This window comes from Apis cerana, linkage group LG5 (assembly GCF_029169275.1).
Source record: "Apis cerana isolate GH-2021 linkage group LG5, AcerK_1.0, whole genome shotgun sequence".
In the NCBI taxonomy this organism is placed as follows: domain Eukaryota; kingdom Metazoa; phylum Arthropoda; class Insecta; order Hymenoptera; family Apidae; genus Apis; species Apis cerana.
In genome coordinates, this window is record NC_083856.1 from 12,692,249 (window position 1) to 12,717,500 (window position 25,252).

At 28.4% G+C, this 25,252-nt stretch overlaps 5 protein-coding genes across 11 annotated transcripts in view; 3 read left to right on the forward strand and 2 right to left on the reverse strand.

Annotated features, from left to right (window-relative positions):
- Window positions 1-61: 61 nt before the first annotated feature.
- On the reverse strand, window positions 62-6,517 carry LOC108003312 (DNA-directed RNA polymerase III subunit RPC1). 3 transcript variants are annotated; one of them, XM_062075416.1, is made up of 20 exons: window positions 6,264-6,517; window positions 5,871-6,006; window positions 5,652-5,801; window positions 5,242-5,577; window positions 4,832-5,164; window positions 4,615-4,752; window positions 4,325-4,522; window positions 3,815-4,051; window positions 3,404-3,737; window positions 3,089-3,338; window positions 2,775-3,004; window positions 2,335-2,685; window positions 2,111-2,279; window positions 1,698-2,037; window positions 1,391-1,578; window positions 1,154-1,301; window positions 909-1,061; window positions 644-844; window positions 430-564; window positions 62-326 (listed from the first exon to the last, which is right to left on the reverse strand). In XM_062075416.1, exons 1-20 carry the CDS (start codon window positions 6,305-6,307, stop codon window positions 240-242), a joined length of 4,158 nt encoding a protein of 1,385 aa, XP_061931400.1. In that variant the 5' UTR covers window positions 6,308-6,517; the 3' UTR covers window positions 62-239. The 3 variants fall into 3 exon arrangements, with proteins under 3 accessions (XP_061931400.1, XP_061931399.1, XP_061931401.1); XM_062075415.1 differs by having other exon boundaries at window positions 62-564; XM_062075417.1 differs by lacking the exon at window positions 6,264-6,517 and having other exon boundaries at window positions 62-564; window positions 5,657-5,801.
- Window positions 6,518-6,609: 92 nt separating this feature from the next.
- Window positions 6,610-12,319, forward strand: LOC108003313 (replication factor C subunit 1). Its single transcript, XM_062075418.1, has 16 exons — window positions 6,610-6,947; window positions 7,086-7,214; window positions 7,351-7,491; window positions 7,550-7,652; window positions 7,745-8,136; window positions 8,468-8,647; window positions 8,747-9,145; window positions 9,210-9,375; window positions 9,466-9,681; window positions 10,044-10,270; window positions 10,358-10,692; window positions 10,967-11,185; window positions 11,275-11,448; window positions 11,566-11,641; window positions 11,741-11,917; window positions 12,030-12,319. The coding sequence occupies exons 1-16, from the start codon at window positions 6,939-6,941 to the stop codon at window positions 12,138-12,140; spliced, it is 3,054 nt and encodes a 1,017-aa protein (XP_061931402.1). The 5' UTR covers window positions 6,610-6,938; the 3' UTR covers window positions 12,141-12,319.
- Window positions 12,320-12,351: 32 nt separating this feature from the next.
- Window positions 12,352-24,255, reverse strand: LOC108003297 (angiotensin-converting enzyme). Of its 5 annotated transcripts, none has more exons than XM_062075429.1 (13): window positions 24,115-24,255; window positions 22,185-22,334; window positions 17,229-17,508; window positions 17,032-17,147; window positions 16,454-16,944; window positions 14,825-15,167; window positions 14,292-14,610; window positions 13,994-14,218; window positions 13,496-13,859; window positions 13,250-13,411; window positions 12,860-13,114; window positions 12,606-12,781; window positions 12,352-12,457 (listed from the first exon to the last, which is right to left on the reverse strand). In XM_062075429.1, the coding sequence occupies exons 5-13, from the start codon at window positions 16,462-16,464 to the stop codon at window positions 12,447-12,449; spliced, it is 1,866 nt and encodes a 621-aa protein (XP_061931413.1). In that variant the 5' UTR covers window positions 16,465-16,944; window positions 17,032-17,147; window positions 17,229-17,508; window positions 22,185-22,334; window positions 24,115-24,255; the 3' UTR covers window positions 12,352-12,446. The 5 variants fall into 5 exon arrangements, with proteins under 5 accessions (XP_061931413.1, XP_061931412.1, XP_061931414.1 ...); XM_062075428.1 differs by lacking the exon at window positions 24,115-24,255 and adding an exon at window positions 22,505-22,693; XM_062075430.1 differs by lacking the exons at window positions 22,185-22,334; window positions 24,115-24,255 and adding an exon at window positions 19,632-19,773.
- LOC133665608 (actin, clone 205-like) lies at window positions 20,377-22,189 on the forward strand. Its single transcript, XM_017065464.3, has one exon. It carries the CDS (start codon window positions 20,377-20,379, stop codon window positions 21,505-21,507), a length of 1,131 nt encoding a protein of 376 aa, XP_016920953.1. The 3' UTR covers window positions 21,508-22,189.
- The window catches only part of LOC108003298 (actin, clone 205), a 3,466-nt gene continuing 2,418 nt past the window's right edge, over window positions 24,205-25,252 (forward strand). The window contains exon 1 of the mRNA XM_017065463.3: window positions 24,205-24,345. The gene's annotated coding sequence lies outside the window, so the exon portion shown is untranslated. The remainder of the gene's footprint in view (window positions 24,346-25,252) is intronic.

Below are 25,252 nucleotides of genomic sequence, written 5' to 3' on the forward strand. Positions count from 1 at the left end.
ACGTTTCTTAGCAACTATTATAGCTTATTAATCAACTATTATAAATAATAACACATATACATCTATTTAAAAGTTATTTTTATCTTAAAATTAAATTTATCTTAAATTTTATCTTAAAACATACATAAATTTTAAATGAAATATACTAGGAAATATAAAAATGTTAAACTTCCATTAATATACATCTCTCTTCATTTTATGTACATTAAATATTTTGGTAAAGAATAAATAACAATTATTTATGATTTTGTTGCAGATTTTATAATTTTCTTGAATTGTAGATCATCAAATATCAAATCCCTTTTTTTTGGTTCATCTTTATCAGCTGTATATTTTTAATAAGAAAAATAATATATTAAAAATATGATTATATAAAGTTAAAAATTGAATAATTTTTTTGAATTTGAAAAAATAAATTTGAAAAGGATATTTGTGAAGTAATTTGAAAATTCCTGTTCCTACGGGTACTGGAATACCCATTATAATTGATTCAGAAACTCCGCAAATAACATCTTTTTGCCCATAATAAGCTGCATCAAATAAGTGATCAGATGTCTTTTCAAACTGTTAAACAATTATCTATATTAGTACTTTTTCATAACAAAGCAAATATAATGAAAAATATAGATATATAAAGTGTTACCGAAGCTAAATTTAAGACAGACTCCTTCATTTTAGCTAAACCTTGTCTTGTAATACCTAATACTTCTCCCCTACTAGTCATTAAATCTGCTACAAGCATTGGATGTCTTCGATCAATACTCATTCCATGATTTTCCATGACCAATTTAATTTCTGTCATTATAGTTGCTCTTGCAGCCTCAATACCTAAAGTTTTAAAAACCTGAAACATTATATAATGTATATATAATTCATAGATAAATTATAAAGATAAATTTTATATTTACTTCAATCGTATTGTTTGAAGTTGTTTTTTTGCCAAGAACTCCAAGAGTTGCCATTACATCTCGCATATTGTCTCCTTCTACGAATAATTTATATTTTTTTTTACCACATGAATCATCATTATGAATTACAGCTCTAGAAACTGATGGTAAACCCTTAAATTGTATAAACGTAAGAATATATTAAATTTTTTAAAATTAAAAAATACTTATTTATAATATATATATTTGTTTTTTATTTTGGATACCTTTATAACAATATTTGGAATCAATTCTTTAAGTTGTGTAAGAGCATAATTTAAACTATATTTATTTTTGCTTGGATTCACAGTAATAATAGAATCTCCTCTAACATTTACCAATTTTGGATTTAGTCTTAATTTTGATGTACAAATTCTACATAAATGTTATAATGATTAAATTTATTTATATGCAAGGGAAATAACACTTTTTTTTATATTATAAATATAAATTTATATACTTACGAATAACGTATAGAATTGACATCTACTTCTAACTTCAATAACTTTATTCTATCAATATCTATCTTAATTAATAAGAAACAATCATCTGGAAGATAAACTTCTTCAATATATTCCGTCACTTCTCCTAAAGTAGTTTTTTCAATCCTGCCTTTTACTCTTCTAGCATATTCCGGATCTGCATCATTTATCTAATAGCAAAATTGATCAAAAAATGAAAAATAACATATTTATATAAATGCTATTTAATTAATTAAATAATATCTTTTCATATAAATAGAATTTTAAATAAATATAACATAAAACTTACTAAAGCAGCAGTAATAATCGGAGTACTAATTTTGGGACTTGCATTAATAATTTCTTTAATACGCGGTACACCTTGAGTAATATTCATAGACGCTACGCCGGCGAAATGGAAAGTTTTTAATGTCATTTGTGTTCCTGGTTCTCCAATACTTTGTGCAGCAAGTGCACCTACAGCAGTACCTGGTTCTATCTTTGCTCTCATGTATTTTTCTTTACAAGTATGAATAAATTCAACTAATTGAGAAACTGTGAGTCGTTCAAGTTGTAAAATTACAGGTACATTTAATACAGCATTATGTCGAAGGCGTGCTATTTTACGTGCTACAGTTTTAAGGAATGTGCTATAAGAAAAAGTAATATTTAATAATTTATTTTTAATAGTTTTTTAAAAAATGAAATAAATGTCATATTTACGATAGTTCTTGTTTAAATTCTTCACTGAGACATTCATATTCCTCAGAATTTAGTAATTCATTTGTAGCTTTAATTACACTATGACCATCTAATGATTCTTCATTTTTACATGGAGATTTGGCTCTTACATGATCCAATATTCTCTTATAATCCACTGGACAGTCTTTTCCTATTAAAATAATTATGTAATTATTTTATTTTTGATATTATAAATAATATGTTACCTTCCATGTATGTAGGATCTAGAGCATCTCCACCATACAATATTTGAACAATATCTCCTACTGAATTACGAACTGTCATATCATAATGAAGGCACAAATCTTCTAAACTTTTAACTAATCGTCGTTGCATGTAACCAGTTTCAGCAGTTTTAACTGCTGTATCTACAAGACCTTCTCTTCCACCCATTGTATGAAAAAAAAATTCTGTTGGTGTTAAACCAGAATAGAATGAATTTTCTACAAAACCTTTAGCTGCAGGAATTTTTGAATGTCTTTCAAAATGTGGTAAAGCTCTGTCTTCAAATCCATTTGGAACTCTATGACCACTAATAGCTTGTTGTCCCACACATGCTAAAGTAAAAATATTATAAGAAATATTAAAAAAAAATATTCTTGTAATTATTATAAAAAATATGCATATATGTAATTAATAAGTATACCAATCATTTGAGAAATATTAATAAAGCTTCCTTTACTGCCAGATAATGCCATAATTAATGGACTATTACTTGGATGAAGTTCTTTTAAACATGCTTTACCAGCATGATCACGAATTACTGAAAGTTCCTTTAATATCATTGCTTCTAATGTTTCTTCTTCTGTACAACCAGGTTGACATATAAGACGTCCTTCTTCCATGTCTTGAATGTATTCTGTACACTTAGAATATCTAAATCATAGTAATTAATAAATACATAATTTAAATATTTTTATTTATAAATAAAATAAATTTGAATTTTAAATTTAAACTTACCCTGCATTTAAAAGTTCTTGTTTAGCTTTAAGAAGTCCTTGACCAGGTGTAACATCACCAATACCAATTGAAAAACCTCTATTCATAAGGAAGAAACTTGCCATTCTTGCTAATCGCCACATAGCTATTGTTGCAATATCTTCACCCCAATCACGCAATAAAATATAAAATATATTTTGTTTTGATCCTGAACCTAATGTTGATTTATCCATAGATCCTGCTAATAATTCTGAATTCCGAATAATAACATCTGCAATTTATTATTTTCGTTATTCTTTTATTAATTAATAAATTATTAATAATAAAAATACATACAAGAATCATTAATACATAATTCCTCATTGGTGGTGTAAGCTCTTCCTTTGGTTTTTAAATTAGCTTTAATATTACAAGTATTATTAGGTTTTAAAATTAAACTAAAAATTTGTTTTCCTGTCCATAATATAGTTGGTTTTAAAATAGCTGGTTCAGGTAGATTTATAGACATAGTAATATCAGGTCCTGCTAGAAGACAACCAGCTAATTGACTTGCTTGAGTTTTATTTAGGAACATGTCCTTTTGAGTCAGAAGATATCCACCAGTAATAAAATCTTGTGTCGCAGCTATTAGTAATTCTCCATTACGAGGTGTAACTAAATTTGACTTATTCTGAAAAAATATATAATATTATGATTTATATATAAATATATAATAATAAAGTTAATAAAAAATAATTTACATATTACCCCCATTAAAACTAAAGCTTCTGCTCTTGCTTCTTCAGTTTGAGGGACATGTAAATTCATTTCATCGCCGTCGAAATCAGCATTATATGGAGTACAAACACATTCATTAAATCTAAATGTTCTATGATCTAATATTTTTGCTTTATGTGCCATGATGCTTAATTTATGTAATGATGGTTGCCTATTGAATAACACTACATCATCATCTCTCAGATGTCTTTCAACAATGTCACCATACTATTAAAAATAAAATATATTATTGATCATTCATTTTTATATGTAAAATATAGAAATTATATATAAAGTATTGCAGATAGATAAAATGATTTAAAAGAATGTTTAATTAAAGATATATTAAATAAATATAATTTTAAATGTTCAATTCAAACATTTCTTTTTTATATTTCTAATATTTTAAACTATTCATCATTTGCATATATTGCTCATCATATCTAAATCTTCATTAATTCAATAAAATTATTATAATTGTATTATTTTAAAGAAAATTACCTGTAAATCTTGAGCAATTTTTTGACGGTTACCATATCTTAAATATTTTTTGAATTGTGTTTTTCCTTGTTGTATAAAATTCGCTCCTGGATGTATATCTGGACCATTTCTTACAAGTTTTCTCATTAATTCTATGTTTGATGGATTAACTTTTTCAGGATATGTTAAAATTTTGGCAACATGAATAGGTACACCAACCTAATAAAAAAATATAAAATATATAAATTTTAATATTTAGAATAATATAAAATATATGTAAAAAATTAATTTATAAAAATATAAAACTTTACTTGTTCAATTCTAAGATTAGGATCTGGTGAAATAACAGTTCTACTGGAAAAATCTACACGTTTACCAGATAAATTACCACGAAAACGACCTTGTTTTCCTTTTAATCTTTGAACCAATCCTCTTCCAGATTTTTTTGGCTGGTTAAAATATTTTAGCAATTTATTAATATTATATTAAAATAGATAAAAATTTATATCATTTATTAAAAAAACTCACTTGCATATTGAGAGGTATACCAGACATTTCACTATTTATATAAAGGGCACAATGCAATTGTAGAAATTCCCAATCCTCACTATACATTTGTACTTTAGCTCCACTTTGTCTGTGTTTTTGAATAACATCATTGATAAAAACTATTTCTGATAATTTCATTGTTAAATGATCTTCTGTTGTACCAGCTTTGATATCAGATACAACACTAGGCCTAATACAAATTGGTGGTACAGGAATCCTTGTTAATATTAAATCTTTCGGTAATGCACATTCTGTATTCATCATTAATAGAGGAATGTCATTTTCTGGAATTTTTTCCAAAATACTTTGTACCTGAAATTATAGTATTGTTATTGAATTAAATAAAAAATCAAAATTATTAAAAAATGAATTTGATTTTTATTTTTTACCTCTAAAGGATTTAATACATTAACTAATCCACTTTGAAGTATTCCTTCTAATGCTTTATTTTCTTCAAGAACATTATTATATTCTGCTAACTTTTGTTGAACAATAACATCTACTTTTTTTTTCGCTTTATATTTTTCATGAACTATTTTGAGTAAACCAGCTTTTTTGACAGTTCCATTAAGATCTCCACAATTTTGACAAACTGATGTTTTTTTAGCTTTATCCAAAATCTGTTTACGTAATGCTTTACGTGTTAAATATCCCAAATTAGGATTTAATACTCTAGTTAAATAATGTTTTTTATCTATTTCAGATAACATAACATGAGAACAATTCTATAAATCAAGATAATGCAATTATTATGTTATTAAAACTAATATAAAATTAAATAAAATAAATAATAGATTACTTTACAAATAGTTTGAAGAATACCAATAATAGATCTAAAATAACCAACATGAAAAACTGGCAATTCTAAATCAATATAACCAAAATGTCCAATACATTCGTTTAAAGTTTTACCACATGATGCACAATTGGTAGTATTATTACAGGTACCCTAAAAATTTATATTGATGTTATTTAAAAAATATTAATTTATAAAACATAAAAAGAAATTTATATATACCATTCTTCTATCAAGAACTCCATATGGAACTGGAGTGTGTTCAACATCCTGGTTATATAAATTTTTAGCCACAACATGCATATGGGCTTGTCTTTCCATATTGTGGCGGCTATCCACTCCAAATGAGACATGAGAACTAAATAATTCAAAAGAATATAGATAAAATGTATCAAAATTAATAAATAATAATTATATATGTTAAACTTTAATTACATTATTAACTTTTTTTAACTAGAAAATTAAATAAATATAATAATAAATATTTTAACAAAAAATTCAGTTAATAAATAATATATAAAATTTGTATATTTATAATTTTAAAAATATATTTAATATTAGAAATAATAAAAATGATAACATAAAATTTAAAACGAATTAAAATAATATACATACATTTTGCGAGCTACGTCTGTTTCTCTAAATTGTTCTTTTACCATTGTGGAGGTTATATATTATATTTTATTTTTTAATGTTTAATATATTATTTAATGAAACTTATTTGTAAATATTATATAATATAAGCAAATAAATGTTAAACTATTACAAGATATGTATTACTTTTTTTACATAAATTATTTAAATATTCAAAAAAATTCAAAGAGTTCTTAGAACACGTGTAATCTTCGATTCGTGGTGCCATCTCGAATTTGACAGCTGTAAGTCATATAATCTTGTGCCATGTATCACACTTATTATAGCATGTAATACTTTTAATTTTGTTTATTGTGTATAGAATTTGTATAAAACTTTTACTAAATTAGATTTTATTTTTCTTTTAATTTTTGTTTAAAATGAAATAATAAGTAATTATAAATTTATTTCTAATAAAATTCTTTATTAGAATTCAAAGTTACATAATATATATATATATATATATATGTCAAACGATATAGTAATGCATCAATACATGCAATATATAACAATATGTATATAAAAGCGCGCGTAATGGATTGGATATGTTGAAATAAAATATTTTTTATTATATTCATTGATTTATCTTTTTTGCTCAAAATACTATTTAATTGATTTATATATTGCACATTTATCGAATTCGAATACATTTAAAATATGCCAAGAGTAAGTTTAAAATCCTTAATTAAATAGTTAATCAAATAATCGAGGTTAAATATATTCGTTTTTTATGAATATAGACATATTTTAAAAATACTTGTTGAAAATGATATTAATTACTTAACATTTTTAATTTTTTTTTAGGATATACGATCTTATTTTCAAACAGCTAAAATAAATTCTAGCGTCGTTTCAACTAAGGCTGTTAAAAGACGTATTATTTCGTCTGATGAGGATGATGAAAAACCAAAACCTTCATTTAAACAGTCTAAGGTTTAAATTAAAACTTTTAATATATTTGTTTATTTTTATATTTTTATATTTTATATTTTTATATTTTTTATAATTTATTTTTAAAATTTTCATCTTTATTTAAAAAATAAGAAAATATATTTTGATTGTATTTTAGAAAACAAAAATATTGGGGAAAAAAATTATTGCATCTGATTCTGAAGAAGATGTTAAGATTGTTTCTCCTGCTGATATATTTGGTAAAAATCCAATAAAGAGACAAGAAGCACCTAAGATATCTAAACAATTACAAAAGAAGGTAATATATCTAAATAATATTATAAAATAATTATATATAATTTTATTAAATATTATAGGAAGCTAAAAGTCATCATGATGATGATTTTGAAAAAACATTATGTCAATTAGATACCTCTGATATTGAACAAAAATATTTAACAGAAACTAAAGTTAATAAAGGTATTATTATAAAGTTATAAAAAATAATATGCTTATTATTATATTATTTAATATAATATCATTATAATTATATTATTTTTTTATATTTATAGATTCTCATGAAAGTAATGATAAAAATAAAGAAAAGATTCCTGTTATAGCCATAGATTCTCATGAAAATAATGATGAAAATAAAGAAAAGATTTCTGTTAAGAGCAAAGAAAATGTTAAAAAGAAAAAAACATTTGATAAAACTAATCAAGAAAAAAGTAATGAAAAAATATATAAATTAAAATTAAAAAAATATTCTAATAGTTCAAGTGAAGACATTGAACATGAAAACTCTGAACATAATAAAATTCAACATAAAAAAACATCTAAAAAAATAGACACTTCTGACATATATGAGGAAATAATTGCAAAGAAAAAACAAAGTGTTACAATGTATCAGCAATATCTTCAAAGAGGAGGAGCTAGAAATCCAGGCTCAAAGAAAATTCCTGTTGTATGTAATAAATGAACAATATTAGATTGAAAAATATTATTCGTTTAATTTAATTTAAAAATATTATATATTGCTGGTAAATTGGTATTTGGTAAGAGAGTGCCAATGATAAACTATTTGATCTAACAAATGTGATACACATTGATGGCTATCAGTGCTGATTAATATATGTATATGTTGAATTCAATTAATATATAACTATATGTTTGTGTATAACTATATGTTTGTGTAGATTGGTTTATCTTGTTATATCTATTTTTTTTTTAAATGCCAATTTATCAGCAATGCATGGTATATATATAAAAAAAGAAAAAAAATATTAAAATTTTAGGGTGCTGAATATTGCTTAGCAGGATTAAGTTTTGTAATAACTGGAGTTTTGGATTCTTTAGAAAGAGAGGAAGCTGAAGAACTTATCAAACAATATGGTGGACGAACTTTACATCAAGTTACAAAGAAAACTGATTATATTATAGTAGGTGATCAAGCTGGTCCTTCAAAATTATCAAAGGTAATAATTATTATATAATTATAATTAATTTATTAAAATCTTATTTAAAATGATTGTCTATTAAAAATTTTTCTTACTAATAATTTAAAAAACATTTAGGCTGATAGTTTAAATATAAAAAAAATATCAGAAGATGACTTATTAGATCTGATACGTACACGCCCTATAGGTTGCATTAATGATGTACATCAATCTCGTACAAAATTAAAAGACAAATTAAAGCAAAAATCTGAAGAATTAGAAGAAGAATCACCATCAAAGAAAATAAAAGTTATTGCGAATGAACAAACAAAAAATTTAACAAAAATACACAAAGAAATAAGTAAGAAAGAAATAGAAACATCATTGAAAATGTCACCACAAAAAAAAGAATATGATAAAGATATAAAAATAAAATCTCCAATTAAAAAGAAACATACTGAATTCAAAGAATCATTCATAGAAGACAAGAAAGAAATTGATGATGCAAAAGATATAAAAACAAATATTTTACAAGATGTAAGGAATATTTGAATACGATACAAATAATTTTATTAGTTTTATATTGTTTATATTTTTTTAGATAAATAGTAAAATATCAACACAGGCATTGGTTGAAAAATATAAACCAAAAACTATGAAACAAATTTTGGGACAACAAGGAGATAAAAGTATTGCTAAGAAATTATATGCATGGTTAATAAATTGGCATAAAAATCAATCTGGTCAAGTAAAACATATAAAACCTAGTAAGTTTTTTATTCTTTATATATAAAATATATTTTTATAACTTAAATATTTAACATAATTGAAATTTTTATTTATTTTCTTTGCTTTAGATCCATGGGCAAAGAACAGTGATGGAGCTTTTTTTAAAGCAGCTTTATTATCTGGTCCTCCTGGAATTGGAAAAACGACAACTGTTCAAGTTATTTGCAATGAATTAGGTTTTGATCTTATAGAATTTAATGCATCAGATACTAGAAGTAAAAAACTTCTAGAAGAAGAAGTATCAGAATTATTATCTAATACTACATTAAAAAATTATTTTCAAGGTATATTTATTTATGAATTTATTATTTCCTGAATGATTTTAAAATTATTAATAATTAATAAATAAATTGATATATATTGATATATATTATTTTATGAAAGATTCAATGAAAGATTTCTAAAGGAACTTGAATTAATTAATTTCATTTGCTATTTTATATTAATATTCTACTACCTGATAACTAATATTTTTAAATTTTATTTTATGTTTATTCTTAAATAATCTTAAATATGTTTATAAATTTAATAGAATATTTAATAAAATATTTAATAGAATATTTTAATAAATTTTGATTAAATATATTTAAAATATCATATATATTTTTATAAAATTATTTTGATATTTTTTAATTTTATGTTATAGATAATAAAAGTAAACCATCATCAAAACATGTTTTATTAATGGATGAAGTAGATGGAATGGCAGGTAATGAAGATCGTGGTGGTCTACAAGAATTAATTAAATTGATCAAATTAACTGATATACCTATTGTTTGTATCTGCAATGATCGAAATCATTCTAAAATGAGAACACTTGCTAATTATACATTTGATCTTCGATTTTCAAAACCTAGATTGGAACAAATTAGGGTAAAATAATATAAAATTCAAAAACTTCAAAGAAATAGTTAACTGTTTTATATGTTTTTTATTTTACTATTTTTTTTTTTTATATAGGCTGCAATGAAATCTATATGTTTCAAAGAAAACATTAATATCACAAATGAAGATCTTGATCTATTAATTGAATCAACTAATCAGGATATTCGGCAAATTATAAATCATTTAGCATTATTTGTTGGACAAATTGGTTCTCAAGAGAAATCTGGGAAAAAACATGTAAATAAGGATCTGAAATTGGGTTCTTGGGATGTTGTAAAACAAGTATTTTCTGCAGAGGAACAAAAACGTATGAATTTCAATGAGAAATGTGACCTATTTTTCCATGATTATAATATAGCACCATTATTTGTACAAGAAAATTATTTACTGGTTATACCTGAAGCACCAAAGTATGTATTCAAATAAAAAGATATATTTAATTTTCTTTTTATTTATATAGATAAAATAAAACTATTGATAATAAGATATTCATATACTTAGATATATTTATAAATAATTGGAATCTGATTTAAAATATTCTGATATAAAATAAATTAACAATTTGAATAAAAATTGAATTATTTTAAAATTTTTATTCATAAAATATTAAAAAGAAATCAGTTGTATAATTTATTTTTTTCATATTGTAACATTCATTTAATATTATTTTTGTTTTACATATAGAAATAAATTATTAGAAAAAATAGCTGAAAGTGCTGAGAGTTTAGCAATGGGAGATATAGTTGAAAACTGTATAAGAAGTAATAATGCCTGGTCTCTTTTATCAATACAAGCTTGTTATTCTTCTGTTATACCTGGGGCAGCAATGTCTGGCCACATTGGTGGTCAGATTAATTTTCCAGCTTGGCTTGGACGTAATTCAAAAACCAGTAAATTTAATCGGTAATATCATAATTATTAATTAATCATAATTCTTTTATTATATATTTTATATTTTATATATAAATTTTTATGATTTATATGATTTTTAGTTTAATGCAGGAAATTACTTTACATGCTCGTTTGACTACTAATGCAAGTAAAGAGGCTATAAATTTGGATTACATTAAATATCTCAGAAATACCATTATAAGACCTTTAGCAGTTGATGGTATTGAAAATATAGCTGCTGCAATAGATGTTATGAATCATTATCACTTACTCAGGTTAATATTTCATTATTATTTCATTAAGATTAATTTTTAATTAAGATTAATTATATAAAAATTATATTTATAATTGTGAATTTTTTCATTAAATTTTATTATTTTTGTTATTAATAGAGAAGATTTAGATTCTTTAGTGGAAATTTCTTTGTGGCCTGGTCAGCAAGATCCAATGCAAGTTATAGATAGTAAAGTATGTTATAAGTTCTAAATCATTTTTAATAATTTTATAACACATACTTAATACTTACACATATTTAAGTAAAAAAAAAAAAATAAATTTATATTGTAGGTGAAAGCTGCCTTTACAAGAGCGTATAATAAGAATTCTGTAGTTCTTCCATATGTAGTAAATAGTACATCAAAAAAGAAAGCAACAACAAATGTACAAGAAGAAGGTTTAGAAGAGGAAGAAGAAGAAGTAGATTCTGATCAAAATGATAATATGGATACAGATAAAATGATTAAGGTTAACTAAAAAATATTTCACATTATGAAACTTACATTATATTTATACATATATATTTATACATATTATATATTTATATATATTTATTTTATTAATTAAAATGCATTTTTAGACAAAAAAACCTGGTACAAATAAAAATACGGAATCAAAAAGTGAAAAGAAGGGTAAAAAGAATAATGATAACATTTCTAAACGCGGAAGAGGACGAGGAAAAGCAAAATAATGCAAATATTATAAAAAAGGAATGTGATTTTTATTTGAAGAATTTATCATTTGTAATGTATTTATTTATTACTAGATTTGTAATACTTATATATCTTTCAATTTATTGTGAAAATTTTTTTGTAAGGAATGATGTCATGAATCATTCATTAATATATCTATTGCGTAAAGATGGACAAATATTTTTTTTTAAAATAATAATTCAAAAAAAATTTATTTTTATTTGTTTTATTCATATTTTATTCAGATATTATATTCATATATTTTTATTCATTCATCTTTTTTTTAGTGGCTATTAGACCAAAATTCATGTGCATCCTGAAATAAAATTTAAAAAATAATAATTAATTGATATTTAAGCTTTAAATAAACTGACATTTTTATATATCAATTTTTGTGTTTGTTTTGGTTCATGGAATTGACAATCCATATAGATAAATATGAATTGGATTGTAAAAATATATACCTTTTGATTTAGATTTCCATCCAATATATTCGTTTGTTTTTTTATTTTCTTCTGTAAGCCAATCTGTCAATGGTTTGAAATATTCCAATAGTCCGGCAGTATCCATATTCCTTTGACCAGTAATTTTTTCCATTGCATCTTGCCAAGGTTTAGAGAAACCCAATTCCAACATTGATCTATATCATAATAATAAATTTACTTAATAATTGTTTCGTTGAATTGAATTACAAAGTTGAAATTTAATGAAGACTTACTTTAACAAATTTCCTGCTGCTGTATTATTATAAATATCACATTTATGTAATGGTATTGAATTTGAATTCTGCGGATCGTATTGTTTTGCTTCTATACAAAGAGCTTTGTGAAATTGGAATTGTATTATAAAACTGACATAATATCTAATGTACTCGACATTTGCTATTATATGATATTTCGCACCAGGATCGAAGTCATTTTCTGATCGAGTTATTGGTGCTTCAATACCTTGAAAAGCTTCAGCAATATCCCACCTAATTATTAAGTCAAAATTTATAAATTACAAATTAAAAAGATTAAAAATGAAATATTATTTAATGTTAAATAAGAAATTTTTATAATTTTTTTATAATTTTCTTCTATATTATTTAAATATTAAAATTATTAACCAGAAACAATTATAAACATCTGGCGTGATTTCTCCACGAAATACGCTCCAGCGCCACTTTTCCATCGCATATGCAAATGGTAAGAAGACGATTTTATCAAGGCCTTTCAAATAAAGATGATTAATATTAGCTTCCACATCAGTTGAATCATCATCCAATAATCTAAAATATAACATTTATATAATTTAAAAAATAATATTTAAAATTATTTATATTCATTTTAATATTATGTTATAAGTTATTTACTTAATGGTTTTTAAGTGGCTCGGTGTAGATGCGCTAAGTGCTATAACATCACCAACTGCTTCATGGAATCCAGGATTCGCACCTTCTTTGAAAAAAGTGGGTTGATTTTTATATTGTAGATAATATTCCACGTGACCCATTTCGTGATGTGCGGTTAACAAGTGTTCCATCGTGACTTCAGTGCACTGTTTAATTCTAAAGTCTTTACCATCGTAAAAATCCCAGGCGCTAGCATGACAGATTAATTCGCGATCTTTTGGCTTTTCTAATATCGATCGTTCCCAGAAAAGATCCGGCATTGCAGTGAGATTGATTGAAGTGAAAAAATCTTCGGCAACACGGAAAATAGTTGTCGCATTGTATCCTAGGAAAATAATTATTTAAAAATTAAAATTTATCTATGTGTTTTATTTTTGAGTTAAACAATTTTTCTTATTCATACTTTTTTTATAAATTCTACTTATTTACAATTTACATATATATTAATGCTAATTAAACCTTGCTTTATCATAGCATCGGTGACGTCTGGCATTTGTTTTCCTGGATACGGAGTAGTAAAATTTGCGATGTTACTCCAACTTTGCGCCCACATATTACCTAGCAAATGTGCTGGGATGGGACCGTCTTTCGAAATGATACTTTCACCGTACTTTTTTCGAAGTTCGCGACGAACATAAGCGTGTAATTGTAAATAAAGTGGTTTCAGTTGTTGCCAGAGTGTCTCTAAAAATATTTTATGACAAATTGATATCGCATTTATTAATAATTTTATTAAATATTTTAACTTCCAACTCACCGATTTGTTCAGGGAAATCATCGGCCTCATAATCTTTCAGCCAATAAGCCGCGTTATCAGAATAATTATTTAATCTGGCAGCCATGTTACTTAATTCAACGTATCTCATGAACAAAAATTTCACTTTTTTACCAGTGGCATTTCTCCACTCGGTCCAAATGTATTTCAGTTCTTCAGGATCGCGGCTCTTTTTTAAAAGATCCGTTAATTCCGGTTCTAAAGCGAGATCGCATTTTGTTCGATTATTGTAATCACAAATTTTGGCAGTGCTATAGATGTTTTCCATTTCACTTATAATTTTCTCATATTCTTGATAAAGCTATAACAAACTTACAATTATTATGGATCACATTTTAAAATCGCATTTGAGGCAATGTAAGATGGAATTTTCATTGAACAAAGATAAAAGTGTAAAAAAATGTAAAATTGAACAATTATTATGACTTTTTTTATATCTCACTTTTTTAAATATCACACTTTTTGACATTATTTTGTTAAAGTTTTTGGTTTATTAAAATTTCAGAGATATTTACATTTTCAGGAAGTGCTGCATAACCTAGAACGCTAAGTTTTGAAAATTGTCTTTTGATGCGTTCATCCTCAATATCCTTCCACGGGAATTGGTTCACTTCCTGCCATGCGGATTTAAAGTACTGTGCCGCTTTTGAAGATACGTTCAATTTATCCGCTAAATTATCTTTAGTCAAATTCGATGCATATTTCCATTCAGCGAGCGTTAGCTTATTGTTCCATTCTGCATATTGCTTGTCGAGTTTATTTAGAAATTCTTTAGCCTTTATCAAGTTGTCAGTCTTATTCGTATCCTGAGATGTTGATATTCCCCATACTAGCGATATAAATAACGCCACCAACAGTCTGTAAAATTTTATATAACGTTACAATGTTTAACGTAAATAATTATAGATATAATAAGAAAATAATAATAAAACGATCTTCCAATAATTTTTACGACTTCTTTTGAGAGGTTACGATGTGCAAAACACTGCAATACAACTGTATATAACAATACAATACAACTTAATGCAATATAAATGTATACAAAAAAAATTTTATGAATTTTTCAGAATATTACAAACAGAAAAAAAATTTAGAGATGAAGATGTATAATAGTATTTATTACGTTACAATATGCTTATGGCAATATAAATAAACGGGTTAAATGATAATATCGCGTCATGCTCCCGACCATAATGCCTTAATCAACTACGATCTTTGAATTTTTCAATCAAATAAAATAAGATAATTGCTTTTAACAACCAATTGTAATATTATAACGTAATAACAATATGAAATTAATTTCCAAACAAATTTGTGTTTCGTTTAAAACTAGATACATAAGCGATGTGTATAGTACATTACGATTTACGATTAGTAAAAATTTTAATTTCATTTCGATTAATTTTCATACGATCGATATATTGTTAAAGAAATATAAATAGTGACGAAATAACATAGTGATAGTAAAATAGATAAATGTAAGCATTTCATTTATATTTGTACTTTTTAAAAGAATTAATAAGATAAATAGAGCACGATTATGTTTTTGTTCGATTGTAAAATATAAATGATACATACGTGTTATATAAATATTGCAATTTTGTCATCTCTCAATAAATTTTTATATTAATTTTATTCAAAAGAATTTAAAAAAAATATTTCTTAATCAAAATAAATTTAATAAAAACAAAATATATATTAATAAAAACAAAATAATGTATATATAAAAAGATACGCGAAACAAATATAAATTTGTTCAAATATAAAATTTAGACTGTTTCAATCACTGAAATGAAAGAATTTCTTTCACAAAGTAGATATTATCTGATCGTTATCAAGAATAAGTATCGATAATTGACATACCTATGATTAAATTTTCTCTTGTTAGATATATAAATCGTTAAGTTGTATATATGTAAAATTTAATTAATAATCGTAACTTAAGTTAAATTATATAAAAATATGATAAAAATATAAATTGCATGAAAAAATCTGTTTCATATTTACGAATTATATTATATAATTATAAAAATGCGTTTATTCATACTAATCCATAATTGTCACAATTGTTGTAATATTATCGAAATCAAACTTGTTTAAACAAGTTAGAAATAATAAATGTTTTTTTTTTCTTCCATACTTACGAGCGTAACATTTCCTTTCGATGTTCGACGCTGAAGTTCGACGAATTAATAAAACAGTTGACCAACTACCACAATCGGTCAAGGAGCAACTTTCACGAGTCTAGACAAATACCGTTCCCTCGCGTAACAAAACCTGCCTACTGTCCGGTGAACACTCATCGAGTGATGTCGAATCATGAGATACGTCTAACTTTTATGCATTGCCCCCACCCTTTCGATTTAATGTTTTCTCCAGTAAGAACAACGTTTACAACATATTCGTGCGGGATCATGTTTGTTCTTCGATGAATTTATCATTTTGCATCGAGCATGGGAATTGTAAAATATCCTTTTGTCCTTTTTTTTTGTCTTTGATATTTACAGTATATTAAAACTGATATACACAGATCACAGAGTTTGAATTTAACTCTCCATTATCTTTATGCTAGAGTTTTGAGATTGAAATTTTGTTAAAAAAAAATCCACCAAATAATACGTTTATTTACAATTTTCTGAAAAAAGAAAAATCACAATGAACAATTTATTATTTTCTCACAATAACTTAAGATATACAAATTATCAAATCAGTTTTCACATACCATTCGAATATTGAATACATTTGTTGTTCCTTTAGAATTTTTCCTCATTATTATCCAGTTTCGCGATAACAATGTCATAAAACGTTTGGGAATGCGTAATATTCTTCGAATTGAACCTGTAAGCAAATTTTGATTGATTCTTTTGCCAGTCATTTTTATAATTGGTCGAAATTGACGATTTAGTTACTTATCATTACCAACTATCCCACTTCTCTCATCCGACGAACCAGTTTTATATTCTCGATTCGTAACAACAAGAGTGTCCTTGCATCGAGTGTTTTGCTCTAATGTCCTCTAGTTTTTTTCTTCTTTGGCTCTCGCTCGGACAATCACCGTTCCGTATACGCTTCCACGAGAACGTGTCATCCTCCATATTCGTTACTTATTTCAAGGGCTCTCGTTACGTGAATTGAAGAGTAAAAAGTCTCGTAGCCACGATAATTGTACTTATGAATCGAGTTGTCCGACATCCATTAACTACGAATTTATTCCATTAGAATGGAACAAAGAAATCAAAATTATGCAATTATTTTCTAATGATAAAGAAATTTTTGATATATATACAGATTTTATACTTTTAATTTAAGTATTGATCAGACGAGGATAAGATAATTTTATCTTTGTTAAATATTGATATTTTGGACACGGTAAAAAATTTGTAAAGGAGTATCATTAAAGAAGATAAAGAAATTTAAGAAATAATAAATGTTACAGATATACAGTGGATTTATAGAAAACTCGTCAATATCGTTTAAAAATAATTTTTGCCTTATTATTATGTTGCCTAATTATTGCTTATTTAATAAGTAGTTCTGTTATCTTTGTATACATAATGAAGGAATAATGTTAAAATTGTTTGTTCTCGTGAGAGATGATTCATTATGCAAAGAGTTTCAAGTTATCGGTTTAGTTTGTAAACAATATTCGCTTATAATTCTTTTACTATTATGGCAGATTAAAATTAATTTGTAACGTAATATAAAATATTATATGTAACAAGTACGTGTATCGATAACTGTAATCGAATTATCAAAAAATATCAAATTATATAATAAAATATCTAATAAGTTATTAATACCTAGATGATTATTAAATTGTCAAAATGTCAAAAGATATTAAATTAATTTTGTTTCGATAAAAAATTAAATTATCTTATTTACGTTCAATTGAAATTAAAAAATTAGCGACAAATTATATAATTATCGAATTAATTATACCATTAACATATTTAATATCAAGTAAAAGAATATATCTTGCAGAAATGTTGCAGTTATATCCATCATATGTATGCAAGTACATACATTATACTTAAAATAGCACGCTCGATATAATAAAAGCATTATTCGTGAAATTACTAAAATCGGATTTGTGAATATAATTTAATAACGACTTTTAATAAATTTCAACAATAACGAGTCAAATTTTTTTTTTTGGCAATTTTGTATAATTTTTACTAATATATACATTCACGGATAATTTGTTAATCTCAATAATTTTTATTTAAAAAAGTATAAAGTAATTTTAATCGATTTAAAAGTCATAATTCGTATGTTAAAAAAAAAAAAATATTGAATTTAAAATAAAAGACGATGAAAATTTGACCGTGTTCACTGACAATGAATGTCGAAAATAAGTGAAATGCATCCTTCATGAGTCAGACACAACGGAACAGTGAATCTTATTACAAAAGATACCATTAATAGTGGGAAAAATTCCACTAATAATTCCAATAATAGTACAGTTTGCCACATTCACGCAACGAGACGAGATAAGAACAAATAATGCCACTAATCAAAATTGTTAAAATTAGATTTTCAATAAATTTTCCAAAATGTGTACGAGATATATATTTTGCTCGAATTATGAAAATTTGCTGATTTGGAAGAGAGTCATCTTACGTAATAACGCGCCATTACTCCACACGCATATTTTCATACACAATATGACGAGTGTAACAAATTTAACACGATAAACAATTATGCTTTCTATTACTCGACTCGGGTCCTTCGAAACTACGAAAATTCCTTATTACGCGTTTCAACAGCATTACGACAATTTTACGCACAATGTAAACACGCTAATAATTATTACGTACCTACACAAATTATTTAGAGAATATTATTTAACAAAGTTTCTGCGTTTCGAAATATAACTTTACGCTATTTACACGCTCCTTTGACCAACTTAACATTCGGTCACGATTAATCGACTCTTTAGCAATAAGATCCTCGATTTACATTAAATCATTTTGACGTCTCGAGTGGCTCCTCATCAATGTCTCGATTTGGTTACCGCACGAGCCAGTGACCCGTCCAACCACCGAGAAGCGCGGTAGAAGGAGTCGCTTCTTCATAAATAAATCCGAGATTAAGATTTTTCGATCGAAATCGTTATTCGCTCGTGCATAGAAAACATTATATGGGAGGGGGGAGGGGAGAAACGATTCGATCGGAACGGATATATATCCTCGAGAATGGTTCTAACGAAAATCACGAATATCGATCGACGGATGGTTCAACGTAAAAACTAATTCTAGCCACGATTATGCGCTACTTGGGTAAGGTTGGAGAGTCGGTGGGAGGCAGCCGTATAATTCTCACCGCTGTTCTCGGACGGCCAGGGACGTCCAAATTCGTATCGCTATCCACCCTCTGCCTGAGATTCTGACATTGGCGCTATACTGATTTCCTGGTTCGTGGCGTGTCCGATCCGCAGACATCGTCACGCGAAGCTTTCGCGTGGGCAGAGGCGGTGGCCAGCCCTGGAGGCGTCCCGCGTGCCCATCTTCGGTAGCGTCGCGTACGCTGCGGATGTTATATCTGGCGTCGCGGCGCCCTCGAGCCTCAGCCGCTCCTCAGCCGCCCGTCGATTCACAACTCATCCCCACGGTAATTCTGCGAAATTCTCGCTTTATTACAACTCTCTTCAAACGTTCCATTTCGTATACCCGTATAGAGACGCTTCGAGGCAACAGACGCGTGGTGTAATAATAATCGATGCTTTGGTGGTGACACGAGTGATTTAAAAGAAAAAAAAAAAAAAGAATCGATAGGTTTTAGAATTTTTTCTAATTGCCACGTGAATGGATATATACTTTCTCGAGTGCGGGAGAATTCTTTAGGGTGAATTAGAGGAATAAGTGAAAAATTCGAATTCTTTTGAAACGTAGACAGAATTATTATCGAAGAAATTTCTTTTTCCAATTATTCGTCCTCTCTTTTTTTTTTTTTAATTGAACGAGTGAAAAATGATTCCTATGCAACGTATATAGGCATAAAAGGTATATTCAAACTAGCGATTGTAAATATTTTTTTCAGAGAAAAAAAACGGTAGAAAAGCAGCAAAATGTGCGACGACGAAGTAGCAGCCCTTGTTGTCGACAATGGATCCGGTATGTGCAAGGCCGGTTTCGCCGGAGACGACGCTCCCCGCGCCGTCTTCCCCTCGATCGTAGGTCGACCCAGACATCAGGGTGTGATGGTCGGTATGGGTCAAAAGGACAGTTATGTCGGCGACGAGGCTCAGAGCAAGAGAGGTATCCTCACCTTGAAATATCCTATCGAGCACGGTATCATCACCAACTGGGATGACATGGAGAAGATCTGGCACCACACCTTCTACAACGAACTCCGCGTTGCCCCCGAGGAACACCCTGTCCTTCTCACCGAGGCTCCCCTCAATCCAAAAGCTAACCGCGAAAAGATGACCCAGATCATGTTCGAAACCTTCAACAGTCCGGCCATGTACGTCGCCATCCAGGCCGTGCTGTCCCTGTACGCTTCCGGTCGTACCACCGGTATCGTCCTGGACTCTGGAGATGGCGTCTCCCACACCGTACCCATCTACGAAGGTTACGCCCTTCCTCACGCCATCCTCCGTCTGGACTTGGCCGGTCGCGATTTGACCGACTACCTCATGAAGATCCTCACCGAGAGAGGCTACAGCTTCACCACCACGGCCGAGCGAGAAATCGTCCGTGACATCAAAGAGAAACTTTGCTACGTCGCTCTGGACTTCGAGCAGGAAATGGCCACCGCGGCCGCCAGCACCTCCCTCGAGAAGAGCTACGAGTTGCCCGACGGACAGGTCATCACCATCGGCAACGAGAGGTTCCGCTGCCCAGAGGCTCTGTTCCAACCGTCCTTCCTGGGTATGGAATCCTGCGGCATCCACGAGACCGTGTACAACTCCATCATGAAGTGCGACGTCGACATCCGTAAGGATTTGTACGCCAACAACGTGCTGTCCGGTGGAACCACCATGTATCCCGGTATCGCCGATCGTATGCAGAAGGAAATCACTGCTCTGGCCCCGTCGACCATCAAGATCAAGATCATCGCTCCTCCCGAGAGGAAGTACTCCGTGTGGATCGGTGGATCCATCTTGGCTTCCCTGTCCACGTTCCAACAGATGTGGATCTCCAAGCAGGAGTACGACGAGTCCGGCCCCGGCATCGTTCACCGTAAATGCTTCTAAACGTATCGTGGACGATATAGCTACGTCGCATAAATATCGAAGAATTATCAACCGACTTGGAGGAAATCGAACGTACGATCTAGCATCGGTTTCCTTTAAGAAATTATCATGCTGCGATAAAGCAACGTTACTGAAATATCACGTTATACGGATCATCGTTAGATCTCATCGAATATTCATCGTTGTGGTCATCCGTGCTAGATACGACAACCTGACACTGTTGACTTCTTAATGTCCTTTGGATGGCTGACGAAGTCATATACTCATCTATCGCTTCATTTGGACGAGGAAGCTGGCAAAGGTGTTGGTTCTCGATACAGAGCTCGCTCGCGAGTGGCCAATCCTTGTTCAATATCGAAACAAAATTCGTAAACGATGGTAGAATCGGTTAACCTTACTCACCAAATGCATCTTTCGACCGTGAAAGGGACATTCTGGACACGCAAAGGAAGAAACAGAATTTTCAGGAGGAATTGGACCAACTTCGTGGGAAGCTGCGCTTTTTTCACTGTTCACGCGAGATTCCTGCACCTCTAACTAAATATGCCTTAAATCTATTCTTAGTTTCCTAATCGAATTCACCATCAATATTAATTTATTTTGTAAATATTATAAAGTATATATATTGTTATATACGATATATCAAAAAGTGAAATGAAATATACATTTTCTCATACCATTATTTATATCCTTTAGTTCCAATGCGTTGGTACGCAACCGACGTCTTTAATTCCCTCTAATATATTCCATATATTCCTGTCCAAGATTCTATCGTCACGTTCAATTCCATCTCTCTCTTTATATTCTTAAGTGTATCGATGAAATATCTGTAACGTAAATCGTTGCATAAAAAATATATATATATATATATATATATATATGTATATTTATATATATTTAGAAATTGAACGTTGAAAAAATTTACATATAGATTTCGTTGTTCTTTCGCACCATGTTAAATTAAGTATTTCGCGTCATCGTTATTGAATTTACTTACACTTATAAATAAGTTTAGAAGATAAGCGATCAAGAACCGAAATATCTTTCGAGAGCAAGAAATAACACAACTCTCGTTTTCATTCGAATTCTATATATAATTAATTATTATCAAATATTCGAATTTTTCTTTCCTATATATTTCACACATATGCTTTTTACGTAAGAAAAAATTGCTGCTTTCTTCGAGATATTCGAGACCGAATATTCTGCGAGAGCGGAGAAAAGGTGGCATTCAAGTAGTTTTAAAATAACTATTATTATGATGTGGAACAAACCGTGGATGACCTTGGCCTATTGTGACTAATCTACTCTTGAACAGTTCCATTATATATATTTTTTCCAACTTTATGGATATGCTTTTTAAAAAAAATTAAGCTTCGTTTCTTTTTTTTTTTTTGGAGGAAGGTTTCAATCGATTTTTAATCCTAAAAATTCGAATCTTGAAAATCGAGAGTTTTCGCAGAAGAAGAATCTCTACATTCCTCAAAAGCTTTTTCCGTCGATAAACATATAGTTGACCGATAAAAGAGCTACAGATTTATTTTAGTCCAGATGCGTAATCTCAAAATATTCCTCCTACCTCTGATATCTGGGGGAAAGAAGAGAACAAGTATCGCATTGATGGATTAAATGAACGTTGAAGAAAATTTTTATAGAGATAGAAAAGAAAATCTTAGATCAGAGATTACGAGGCTTTTGAAATAGATAATACATATTGATAAGTATGATAAGTCTACAGAATGAAAAAAATTGTAATTCATAGACACAAAATATAAGCAAAAGTTTACAGAAATAAAATAACGAGATAAAGTAATAAATAAGCAATAATCATCGAAAAAAATGACAAATTGTTTGCAAAGATAATTTTTTAATCAAAGAATTCAAAGAAAATTTATGAATAAAAAATAATAAATGCTTAAATGTAGAATACAAACGAAATTCATGATAAAATAGTTTACGTTATATTGAAAATTCTTGATACGTTCACTACATTCTAGTTCTAAATTGGAATCACAATTTTGCTAAAATTATTTAATATAATTAAGAACGAATTACATCTTATTTTTATCCATTGAAAAGACGATTTATCACGGAATTTCGAAATATTATCAGAATTTGAAGAATATATCTAAAAGCAAGCTCACTGAAAATTTACTCAGAAATCTATTTGCACAGAAGATAAATCAGTGCTGTCGCTTTCCATCCCCATCATTTTCCACGCAAACCATATCCACCTCTTACGTTATATACGACACTTTGGTCTCAAACAAAACGAGAGAAAATCCACTTCCGTAACGAAACAAGACCAAAACTCGCTTCGTATATCGGTAGTTTCGAGAACTAACCTAACATATAGTCTCAACGTATACTCTTAACTATCAAACAGAGTGTATTAAAGCAAAAGAGGCAATTAAGAGCAACACGAATTCTCCGATCTCACGAATAATTCGATCTACAATCACTGATTTATCATCTCTTTCCTAAATAGGAGAGGAGGGAACAGTGCCTAAACTTTTTCAGAAACGAACTCGCGAAAAGGCTACCCTCTGGTGACGAAAGGAATAATTAAGAAAAGAAAGAAATTCGAATGACAGAAGAAGTACCTACGAGAAGGAACGTTATCGAAGATTTTCAAAACGGCGTATTTTCCTCGGTCCGCTTAGGGCCTGGGGCCGCCTAGTTGGGCGAGCGTCGCGACGCCACGCGAGGCAAGCCTTTTTCGTGCCTGTCGGGCAACCACCATCCCACGAGAATGCGGGGGCGTCGTGACGAGAGCATATATTCGACGTCGGGACGCTCCGGAGGCACAGACGCCACTCCAACTCTGTCCCGTGCACGGTACGTAGAAAACTGTTCTCTGGAAAACGATCCATTTCTCCATCTATCGGATACTATCGGTTACCTTCGACAATCCTTCGACGTATCGTCCGCATCGAAACATCGTTATATACTTGATCGATTCCATTGTATAATATTCCGTATCCTTGCGATCGATTCCATTGTTGAGCGTTTCGATTATCGAGTAGAAGAAAGCTTCGGATGCGTGACGGTAGACTTTTAAGGGAGCGGTCGAATTTCCTTCCGGTGTCTCGTATCTGAAATAGTATCAAAAGTTAATTGCGTTCGTGTATTAAAGAGAAATAAAAATATTTGATATTAATTTGAATTGGACTAATAATATAGATATTTTTCAATATTTATCACATAGATTAACGTTTCGATTATTATTTTCTTTCATATTGGCTTAATATTTTAAAACGTTAAAATAATTGTTTTTTTCGATTTTTTCGATCTATTAATATCTAGTTAATACAATTAGAAATAATATAAATCTTTCTAAAAGATCATAACCGAAAGTATCCAATATCATCATATACTTTTACTACATTTTAATTATCAATTAAATTTAACACATTTAATTTTAACATAAAGAATAGAAGACCGATTGAATCATCATAAAAGATTTCATAAGACTTATCCTTAAAATCACGAGTGAAATAAATCATCGAATATCTACAATCTATATATCCATTCTCCATATTTACAAAATCTATTTTAAAATCTACTTTGTCACATTGCACAATTTGCTATTTTATATTATGAAAGACACGAGTAAGTCAGAATATCGAGTATTAAAAAAAAGTTTTCCTATAATTTTTAAAATAATTCGTAGCACTAAAGAGACTTTCGCAAGAAATGTTTTCTATCCTCGGTTTCGACCAATCTTTTCGCGATTTTTTCCCCT

What these genes read in the sequence shown, in the direction of transcription:
- LOC108003312 (XM_062075415.1), bottom strand. Translation starts at nt 6,307, where the DNA reads ATGGTAAAAGAACAATTTAGAGAAACAGACGTAGCTCGCAAAAT. An exon ending in ACAGACGTAGCTCGCAAAAT is followed by an intron (nt 6,007 to 6,263) that starts GTATGTATATTA and finishes TGAATTATTTAG; the next exon opens with TTCTCATGTCTCATTTGGAG. An exon ending in CAAGAACTTTTAAATGCAGG is followed by an intron (nt 3,005 to 3,088) that starts GTAAGTTTAAAT and finishes ACTATGATTTAG; the next exon opens with ATATTCTAAGTGTACAGAAT.
- LOC108003313 (XM_062075418.1), top strand. An exon ending in CTTCATTTAAACAGTCTAAG is followed by an intron (nt 7,215 to 7,350) that starts GTTTAAATTAAA and finishes ATTGTATTTTAG; the next exon opens with AAAACAAAAATATTGGGGAA. An exon ending in CTAGATTGGAACAAATTAGG is followed by an intron (nt 10,271 to 10,357) that starts GTAAAATAATAT and finishes TTTTTTATATAG; the next exon opens with GCTGCAATGAAATCTATATG.
- LOC108003297 (XM_062075427.1), bottom strand. Translation starts at nt 15,916, where the DNA reads ATGACAAAATTGCAATATTTATATAACAC. An exon ending in TGATTTCCCTGAACAAATCG is followed by an intron (nt 14,219 to 14,291) that starts GTGAGTTGGAAG and finishes AAATATTTTTAG; the next exon opens with AGACACTCTGGCAACAACTG. An exon ending in GATGTTTATAATTGTTTCTG is followed by an intron (nt 13,115 to 13,249) that starts GTTAATAATTTT and finishes CTTAATAATTAG; the next exon opens with GTGGGATATTGCTGAAGCTT.
- LOC133665608 (XM_017065464.3), top strand. Translation starts at nt 20,377, where the DNA reads ATGTGCGACGACGAAGTAGCAGCCCTTGTTGTCGACAATGGATCCGGT.